This window comes from Seriola dumerili, unplaced genomic scaffold (genome assembly GCF_002260705.1).
Source record: "Seriola dumerili isolate Sdu_G_001 unplaced genomic scaffold, Sdu_1.0 BDQW01000550.1, whole genome shotgun sequence".
NCBI lineage: Eukaryota > Metazoa > Chordata > Actinopteri > Carangiformes > Carangidae > Seriola > Seriola dumerili.
Window position 1 is genome coordinate 2,153,270 of NW_019174805.1, and position 10,195 is coordinate 2,163,464.

At 50.7% G+C, this 10,195-nt stretch overlaps 1 protein-coding gene across 1 annotated transcript in view; it reads right to left on the bottom strand.

Annotated features, from left to right (window-relative positions):
• Positions 1-2,609: 2,609 nt before the first annotated feature.
• spg11 (SPG11, spatacsin vesicle trafficking associated) overlaps positions 2,610-10,195 on the bottom strand; it is a 29,235-nt gene continuing 21,649 nt past the window's right edge. The window contains 13 exon segments of the mRNA XM_022764555.1: positions 2,610-3,131; positions 3,224-3,375; positions 3,835-3,990; positions 4,097-4,173; positions 4,262-4,430; positions 4,596-4,715; positions 4,870-5,003; positions 5,547-5,681; positions 5,878-6,360; positions 6,660-7,407; positions 7,545-7,759; positions 7,850-8,015; positions 8,186-8,293. Of these exon segments, the coding sequence (XP_022620276.1) occupies positions 2,957-3,131; positions 3,224-3,375; positions 3,835-3,990; positions 4,097-4,173; positions 4,262-4,430; positions 4,596-4,715; positions 4,870-5,003; positions 5,547-5,681; positions 5,878-6,360; positions 6,660-7,407; positions 7,545-7,759; positions 7,850-8,015; positions 8,186-8,293 (2,838 nt within the window). The 3' untranslated portion in view covers positions 2,610-2,956.

Sequence of the window (10,195 nt, forward strand, 5' to 3'; positions counted from 1 at the left end):
TGGTTTCCGTTATTTGACCAGTCCTCGTTCCACACTGTATGAACTCTATCATTCTGTTTCACAAACAATTTCCTGGTCTCTTCTCTTCTTCATTTTTGTAATATAATACTTATCTGCTGCTCAGTGACTCCGTGGAAAAACCATTACGAAAAATGTAATGGAGTTCATATTACTTTATAGTCATATCTCAAAAGTGAATCCACGACCAAGATAAAGTGCCAGAATAATAGAAGTTTCTCTCGTTGTTCTCTTTTCTTATTTACAAACTCACTACGTATATACAAGGCAGGTAACGAGTGGAAACATTTCCTGAGGTGTATTTGTCACTTCGCTCTATCCTTGACTCAATTCTTCTCTCTACTCAGCTCTGTAAGACCTGTCCACCCGTCAAGCAGGCGATGAAACATGTTCAAGTCAGCTTGAGCCTGAAGATTACTCTCCTCGTTCAGCCGTAGGATTTGCATGACACGGTACAATTCTACGGTCCGTCCTTTCTCGCTCCCACGCATGGTTCTTTCATTTCCACCGCGCAGATGCCACCTACATACCCGGGGCTGCGTTCAGAGGCTCATTACGTGTCAAGCACCCTTATTCTTGCGTGAAGTGCGCTAAAAAATGAAAAAGGTTGACTCCCTGGGATAGGCCCAGGCCTAGATTAAGCGGATCTAGTATCACATCGTCGCAGTGCGTCAGCAGCCGCTTCACGTTGCATGGGCTGCCTGGGGGAGCGCCCGTGCCAGCCTGAAAACGACAAGGGAACACACGGGACGGGTGAGAGGGGATGAAAACCAACCGCGGCGCCGCGAGGCCCGGTCGACTCGGCTCCCGCTCTCCGTCTTACTGCTGAAGACGTCTCGAACAGGCCGGAGGTGAGCGGGCGCTGCTGTTTGAGCTCCTCCAGGTAAACGAAGTCTCCCCTTCCAGGATCACCCGCTGGAACAGAATCTCAGCCCAGTCTGGACTGTAGCTGACTACGCCTCCGACACCACGAACACCTGAGACACAAAGCATCTGACTTCATCTCCTACACACACAACACTGGCTTTCACACACAGATAAAAACTGTCTCTATTCAGACAATAATCCTCACATGAATCCAACAAACTGGAAATACTTTGTTTCTCTGTTGATCAACTGATTGATTAATTAAACTTATTGTTTTCATGCTGACGGGAAGTGAGATACAGTTTTGTTAGATAAATGAAACAAGACTTTATGTGCAGCATTTAAAAGATGCAGAGACCTTTTATCTTCTTTGAAAGATGTTTTTAGTCCAGACCGGAGAGACGAGACTTTCAGACCGTTTGCGCTGCGTTTTCCACAACTTCGAGCGACTAAAGACTAAAACCTAATGGAACACACCCCTTTGAAAGTTCTCTTAATAAAGAGTTTAGTCTTTAAACCTTTATGTGTTTCACCCTCAGAGTGAGATGAACACAGGTACAGGCAACACACACTGGTAGCATGCGGGCAGACCCACGCCTGTGTTCAGCAGCTCGGCAGGTCGCAGGTTGATGACACGCAGGTCTGAGCCCTGTTTCAGGAAGTGGGATTGAAGAGAGCCAGCTTCGCCGTCTGACGCGCGCGAGCGATGGCCTGACGGACACACGATCCTGGAAAACACACACACACACAACACACACACACACACACCACACACACACACACAGTTCAATCCTCTGTCAGGGGTGTTACAGGCAGAAACAGAAAGCAAGGGGGGAGGAGCTCAGGAACCTTTGGAGAAGCTCTCGGCGCGTCCTTCCATTCAGGACCCACACACTTATTGACCAGGCGAGCTCTTCAGGTCGGGGGTCACGACTGTTCGGAGACACGTCAGAACAACTCAGAGTCAAAAACAACCACGTACGGAAGTATTAGCTAGCCCGGTTAGCGCCTCCGGCCGCATCAATAACACCCTCGCACCACGCGCGTGGCAGTACTCGGATCTAGTCCCTCCTAAGACATATTGACCTCGCAGTGGTGTGACCTATGGACTAGGTATCTCTCTCTTTCAGGTTTCTCCCCATGGCTCGACTCAATGCTCTACCACTACATCCAACTCTCAAATAAGGACTTGACTTACCATTTACCTCACAAAGTATCGTGTTAATCTCACCGCCCTATGTCTCTACGGGCTTCTGTTACAATACGCCCTTCTCGCTGTCCTGCGGTGACGCAGCGTTTTGATTGCTAATCCCAGCTATGGTAGGCCCCGTTCCACCTCCATTTTCACGACTGGGAGCCTGCAGCCGGGTGATGGACAGGTGACGCCAGCGGTTAAATCATGTCACGGGTTAAGTGTGGAGTCCACACCATTGGAGTTCAAGGTCGAGGTCAAAACTGCTGTGCATTTCTTTTCCTCTCTAGATAATTGTGCTAATTAACGTATGATTAACTGTGTGATGTTGGTGTGGGTGTCGTTGGTGTGGTGTGTCGTGTGTGCTGTGACTCCACCCTGTTGCTGATCCCGTGTCCATTCTTACTTCGTCTAGCCAGCCATCTCAAAGCCGATGGATTTACTGATCGCAGAGGTCGGAAGAGTACGTCATCTCATGAGGTGAGTTCATGTGGGACAGGTAAGTAAACACAGCGATCATCACAGTGTTTAAATGAAATTAAATCTTATGATAAAGATTTTGCTCTTGTTTCGTTATTTGCAGCTGTTCACACTGTGACTGTAACATCTGTTCCAAACATCTGGTTTCATTCTCTTCTTCATTTGTTAATATAAACTTATTCTGCTCAGTGACTCAGTGAGAAAAACATTAGAATAAATGTAATGGATTCATTATTATTTATTAGTCATTAATCTCCACAGAAGATAAGTCAGAAATAAAGTTTTTCTTGTTTCTTTTCTTTTACAAACAACTTTAGTACATGAACAGTTTCCTGGTTATTTGTCACTGGTTCTGACGTCTTCATTAACAGTCCGTCAGTCAGCAGGTAAACCAGTCAGTCAGCTGGCGAGTCTGTCGTTCAGGTAGTTGGAGGTCGTGGCGTCCTGCAGCATGGTCTTGGTGACGTCGTACAGGTTCTGCTGGTAGGCCAGCCTGTAGCGGCTGTACACATCGTCGCAGTGCGTCAGCAGCCGCTTCACGTTGGGAGTGGCGCTGCTGGGAGCGCCGTCCAGCCTGAAACGACAGGGAACACACGGGACGGGTGAGAGGAGGTGAAAACACCGGGCGGCGAGGCTCCGGTCGACTCGGCTCCCGCTCCGTCTTACTTGCTGAAGACGTCCTCGAACAGGCCGGAGGTGAGCGGGCGCTGCTGTTTGAGCTCCTCCAGGTAAACGAAGTCTCCCTTCAGGATCACCCGCTGGAACAGAATCTCAGCCCAGTCTGGACTGTAGCTGTACGCCTCCGACACCACGAACACCTGAGACACAAAGCATCTGACGTCATCTCCTACACACACCACACTGGCCTTTCACACCAGATAAAAACTGTCTCTATTCAGACAATAATCCTCACATGATCCAACAAACTGGAAATACTTTGTTTCTCTGTTGATCAACTGATTGATTAATTAACTTATTGTTTTCATGCTGACGGGAAGTGAGATACAGTTTGTAGATAAATGAAAAGACTTTATGTGCAGCATTTAAAAGATGCAGAGACCTTTTATCTTCTTTGAAAGATGTTTTTAGTCACAGCGGGAGAGACGAGACTTTCAGACCGTTTGCGCTGCGTTTTCCAAACTTCGAGCGACTAAAGACTAAAACCTAAATGGAACACACCCCCTTTGAAAGTTCTCTTAATAAAGAGTTTAGTCTTTAAACTTTATGTGGTTTCACCCTCAGAGTGGATGAACACAGGTACAGGAACAGGAACACACCTGGTAGCATCGCGGCAGCCCCACGACCGTGTTCAGCAGCTCGGCAGGTCGCAGGTTGATGACACGCAGGTCTGAGCCCTGGTTCAGGAAGTGGAGCTGAAGAGCAACCAGCTTCGCCGTGCGGACGCAGCGAGTGGCCTGACGCACACACGAGTCCTGGAAACACACACACACACACACAGAGACACACACACACACAGTTCATCTCTCTGTCAGGGTGTTACAGGCAGAAACAGAAGCAGAGGGGGAGGAGCTCAGGAACCTTGGAGAAGCTCTCGGCGGCGTCCTTCAGCAGACCCAACACTTTGACCAGCGAGCTCTTCAGGTCGGGGGTCACGACTGTTCGGAGACACGTCAGAACAACTCAGAGTCAAAAACAACCACGTACGGAAGTATTAGCTAGCCGTTAGCGCTCTGCCGCTCTCACCCCAGGCCTGAGACTCGATGATCTTCAGCTGAGTGCGAGCAGCCATCTCGTGGTTCTCCCCGATCTCCCGCCTCATGCTGAAACACAGCGCCACCATGTTGTGTTTCTCGCTGTCTGCGGGGAGGCAGCGTTTGATGTAATCCAGCAGAGCCGTCTTCAGACTGGAGCTCTGCAGCCGGAGGCACAGGTGAGGGTTAACATCAGGTTAATGTGGGGTCACATGGGTCAAGGTCGTCAGACTGTGTGCATTTCTTTCCTCTGATAATTGTCCATTAACGTATGATTACTGTGTGTGTGTGTGTGTGTGTGTGTGTGTGTGTGTGTGTGACTCCACCTGTTGTCTGTCCGTGTCCATCTTCTTCCTCAGCAGCATCTCAAAGCGATGGTTCTGATGCAGCAGGTCGAAGACGTACGTCATCTCATTGTACCTGCCGATACCTGTCAGCAGACGCACCTGCACACACACACACACACACACACACACACACACACACACACACACACACACACACACACACACACACACACACACACACACATTTCTATCTACACTTTCCTACGGACGACAACGACCTTTTTGTTCTCGTAGGTGAGTGGGCGGGGCTTACCAGCAGGCTGTAGTGCTCTCCTGGGGCGAGGTAGGTGTGGCTGAGGTGGCGGGCGGCCTGGAGCACCCTGACGATTCCCTCCATGTTACAGGTGAGACTGAAACAGTCGTGAGCCACGATCAGCAGCTCCACGACTGCAGGAAGAGGAAGAGGAAGAGGAAGAGGAAGTGGATTCAGACAAACGTTTAAAACATTAAAAACAAGTTGTATCTTTGTGAAACGTTGCTCACAAACTAAAGAGTTTTAGTTCAGTCTCATTAATGTGGATGATGCTTTATCTTATGAGGCTGTAATTTCATAGTAATTTATTATGAAGTTTCCTGGAGAGAAGTTTGTGATTTAAAATAAAGTATTTGCAGTTTAATATTTCCAATTAGTGGATTTTAATGAATTGTTAAAATAATCCTGAAGAACTGCCTCTGAACTCAGTAACAAACAGCTGTCTTTATTTAATCTATAATTAGTGCAGATTATTATTATTATACAGATCTTTCCAGGAAACTTCAATCTACAGGAAAATTTAATTACAATTAAATTATTAGGAGAGTTAAAGAGTAAATATTGATATGTATTAAAGGAATATTTCACCAGAAAAGCAGCCAAAAGTAAAGAGTGCACAAAACAGTGTGTGTATGTGTGTATGTGTGCGTGCATGTGTGCGCGTGTGTGTGTCGTACTGCAGCTCAGGTCTCTCAGTGGAACGGCGTTGAGGTTTTCCAGCAGTTTGATTCCCACCAGGTTCGGGTCGTCGCACAGTTTGATCAGCTGGATCAGAGAGTCCCGCCCCTCCGCCGGCCTGAAGACCTGCTTCTCTGCTGGGTTAGACGCACACACACACAGACACACACACAGCCTTCGGACCATCACTTAAGGACAGAAAAAGTCACGGAGAACATTATTACACAGTGACGTGAGTAACGTGACAATTTCAGAAATGTATTAACTGCTGTTTCTAACTCTGTTTTACTGTAGAGCACAGAGACATTTCACCACCGGCCCCGCTCTCACCAGGCTGCAGCTCCTGGGCGGAGGCCAGCAGAGCCTGGACCACGGCGGAGGACACCAGCTCGGCCACGGCGTCCGCGGTGAGACCCTGCGCCCTGATGAAGGCCTGAGCCTTCCTGAAGCGCTCGGGCTGATCCGACAGCAGCAGCATCTCCAGCACGCAGCGCGGCTCCTTCCTGCAGATCTCGCCGAAGGAGGTCTGCAGCTCCTAGGGAGGAGGGAGGGACGCGGACAGCGGGTCAGCGGTAACCATAGCAACATGGCCGGATGTATTCATGACAGCACAGTTTAAAAGAGACAGGTGGGGGGAAACTTATTTCTCTACGACAACATGCGATCACACCTTGGAGAGCTGGTAGAGGCTGAGGACTTGTTTACAGTAGTTGTTGCCGTGGCGACACTGATCCACCAGTTGCTGGAGCTGGACAGCCACCTCGTCTTCGGGGAGGGGGAGCATGACGAACGACAGGCTGCTGAAAGAGGCAGCTGCAGCGAGAGACAGAAGAAAAGACAGAAAGTTCAAGTTCAATTCTGAACTTTCTTCTTCATCTCTTTATGTCGCCTGATTAAATACTGAAATACTAAACTATGTTTTTCACAGTCAGCAGGATAATCTGGTTCCTGTTGCTCTGCTTACTTTGTTATTTTGCTGCTTCATTGCATCTTATTGTCCTCTGTCTGTAATGTAAGCCCATCCCTTCACTGGTTACACCTAATATGAACTTATAAACAAACAAGTGAAACGACAGTTCTCCCCGCAGCCTGGAGGGGAGGGAGGAGCTTACAGCTGGTCATGCTCCTCCTCGGCGGAGCGTCTGCAGCCTCTTCCTGCGGTTCGGGGTTCAGGTCTCCGGACGCGAGGCCTCTGCAGCGCAGCACCACCCACATGTCCCGGTGATACGTTGAGAAATAACGGCAGATACGGCTGGCTTCATGGATGCTGCCGTCATCCAGTAACTGACCGATCAGCGCGGCCAGAACGCGCCTCTCCTCTGGACTCAACCCGGAGTCGATATCCGGCTCCTGCTGCTCCTCTGAGGGACCCGGGAGTCCCTCCAGACTGAGGCACTTCTCTGAGTTCAGAGCTGATATGTTGGAGAAGGAGAACTCCTTCATCAGCATCTCGTACGTGTTCATTTCAGGTGTGACGGCGGGCGGCGGCAGGTTGAAGACGCTCTCCTTCTCCATGGCGACGGTGAGGACGTGTCGTCGGACCCGGCTCACCCACAGCGTTTTCTCCAGGCTCTCCAATTTGTCCACGGGAGCCGGGCCGACCAGGGAGAGCCAGTGAGCGGCGAGGCCCAGCAGCAGGCAGCGCTCCTGGACGTCCAGCAGCTCCGCCTGAGCCTCTCCTCCGGCGGGGGAGGAGTCTGTGGTCCCGGCCTCAGACTGAGACAGGAAGAAGCTGGAGGCTGATTCTGGATCAGTGCCGTCCGTCTTCAGCTGCTCCTGACATTTCTTCCAGAAACTGACGCGGGTCTCCAGCCTCCTCCACTGAGTCTTGGACTTCTGGGCGTTCACTTCCTGAAGGAGCTACAGGAAACACGAGAACACACGCCGATCACTAACTGTGAAAGCAGGTGAACTAGGTCAGACAGGTGTGATTGGAGGGATAAAAAAGTGAGCTCAGGCAAATTCAGGAAATGTAAAACAGGAAAGTGCATGAAGACCTGGCTCAGCAGCAGGCGGTGGACGGGGAGGCCGGCCAGCAGAGCGACCTGCCGGGCCTGGCTGTAGCGGCCTGCGGCCTGCAGAGCGTCCACAGCCGCCTGGAACTCCTCCTGCTGGACGGAGGGAGACGTGCACTGCAGCAGCCTGGGAGACAGGCTGACCTCTGACCCCTGCAGCAGCTGACTGAGCTGACTCAGCTTCCTGAAGTCTGGACCTATACACACACACACACACACACACACGTTACAACTCAATAAACAGTTCACCACATCAGTTTCCGTGGCGACGGATTCTCCGATCTCACCGCTGGATTTGAGGAGCTTGTCGACGCCGGCCAGGAGCTGCAGGAGGCGGTGGAGGTCGTACTGGGAGGAGCAGCGCTGCAGCATGGTGAGGAGCAGCACGGACGCCTGGCTCTCCACCCACTGCAGGGGGAGGCCGTCAGAGGGAACCGGACCGCCGTTCTTCAACTAGATCGGCACAGAAGAAGAAGAAGTCAGATCAGAGAGGATGAACTCTGTTTACGTCCTTCCTGTCCCGGATGATCCATGAACTCCTGGTCCTTCACCTGGGAGACTCTGGATCACCACCAGCCTCTAAAGCAGGTGTAAAGTCTCCTGTGATATGTTGGTGGACTCACAGTGATGAGCGTCCTCTGGAAGTCCAGCAGCTTGGCTTTGGCCTCGGAGAAGTTCCTGTGGTCACAGCACAGCTCAAACATCCTGAGCACCAACACCAGAGGGCAGTCCTGACACACGGAGACAGCAGACAGCTGCAGCACTGAATATTCAGCGTTTATTATCAGATCTATTTTATCCAATAATCACCAGGTTTTCTACTTAAATCTGACACTTGAGGTTTAATTTCTCCTCAGCTGAGCGAGTCACTTAAAGGTGTTGCACAGAATCTCTTAAGAGTCTTAAGGTAAGTCATTTACAGCGATTAAAGAGACTTTACAGCGATAAAATTCTACTGTTTCCATGGAGATGGTTTGTCTACTAGCATTAGCACTTACATGTTAGCACTTTTGGGGATCGGGTAACATTAAAGACGTGCAACGCTATCTCATCCTCTCATCCTGCTGTTGTTTTGTGCAATAATTTGACTTTAAGTGATTCCTGAAGAATAAGACTAAGATAAGGAGAAAACCTTAAATACTTAAGGGGAAACCTTAAGAGACTTAAGGGTGTTTTGTGGCCCCAGACGTTCACGCTGATTAATCAGTAGAAACTCAATCGGTCAGTCGATCATTAAACTGGTCACTCGTCTGTTTCTCGTGTTTTTACCCTCTGGAAGAGCTCGAAGCCTCGTAGGAGGGGCCTGATGCAGCCCCGCCCCAGCAGCGTCCTCCAGATGATTGACAGGTCGTGCAGCGTCCAGTCGTGGTGCTGGGGGGCTACCACCAGGTGGGAGGTGGCTTCCCTCGCTGTGACGTCATCGACGGAGGTCAACACCCACACACACAGGGAGGGAAGCAGCTCCGCCCCCTGTCGATCAAACAGGTCTGTCAGTGGCACGAAACACATGAGCTGAATTTAAGTTTTATAAAATAAAACGGTCTGTTCACCTGTTGACAGGCGGCGAGCACAGCCAGGGTCGGGCAGCGCTGCACCAGAGCTACCTGCAGCAGGTACCTGCAGGGTGCCGCCTCCTCCTGGCTCTGCAGGAGGACCTGGAACAGCTCCCTGGGGTGCTCCGGACACCCGGGGGCCGTCTCTGAGCTCAGAGCCTGCTCCTGCTCCTGGGAGCCACAGCTCCTCCTCTGACTGTACACCTGCAGGTCCTGGAACGCCAGACTCAGGTGGGCCTGGAGGGCGGGGCTGAACTGAGCCACCAGTGACCTCACCTGCAGGAAGATCCAAATATGGTCATTCACCCGACTGCGTCAACTAATCTCACAGAGCTTTAATGTCAGGATGTTGTGCAGGTGTGTGTGTGTGTGTGTGTTCACCTGCTGGGGCGGGAAGTTGTGCAGTTGGACAAACAACAGGAAGTGGATGAACTGTCCGTCACTGGCGCAGTGGGCGGGGTAAACAGAGCTGAGCTTCAGACCGTGGAGCTGACAGAACTGAACAGGCAACGCCCACTCCTGAGCCGCCTCATAGGATGACCTGATGCACACACACACACACACACACACACACACACACACACACACACACNAACCAATCCGCTCCTCCGCTGCTCCAGGCTCCGCCTCCGCCAGCTTCACTCCTTTAGACACTGAAACAAGACAAATCACTGTGTTTACCAAGAGTGTGTGTGTTGTGTTGCAGCAGAGTGTGTGTGTTGTNACACACACACACACACACACACACACACACACACACACACACACACACACACACAAAACCAAGAATCCAATATCAACAATGACACACATGTTCATTTTGTTCTGCCACCAACAGTCACAGGAAGTGACGTATTACGACATCAGGGTTCGAACCTGCTGATGCCCTTCTGCTCCAGACTGTCTGTCACTGCAGCCTCCAGGTAGCCAATCAGCTCCTCCGCTGCTCCAGGCTCCGCCTCCGCCAGCTTCACTCCTTTAGACACTGAAACAAGACAAATCACTGTGTTTACCAAGAGTGTGTGTGTTGTGTTGCAGCAGAGTGTGTGTGTTGTGTTGCAGCAGAGTGTGTGTGTTGTG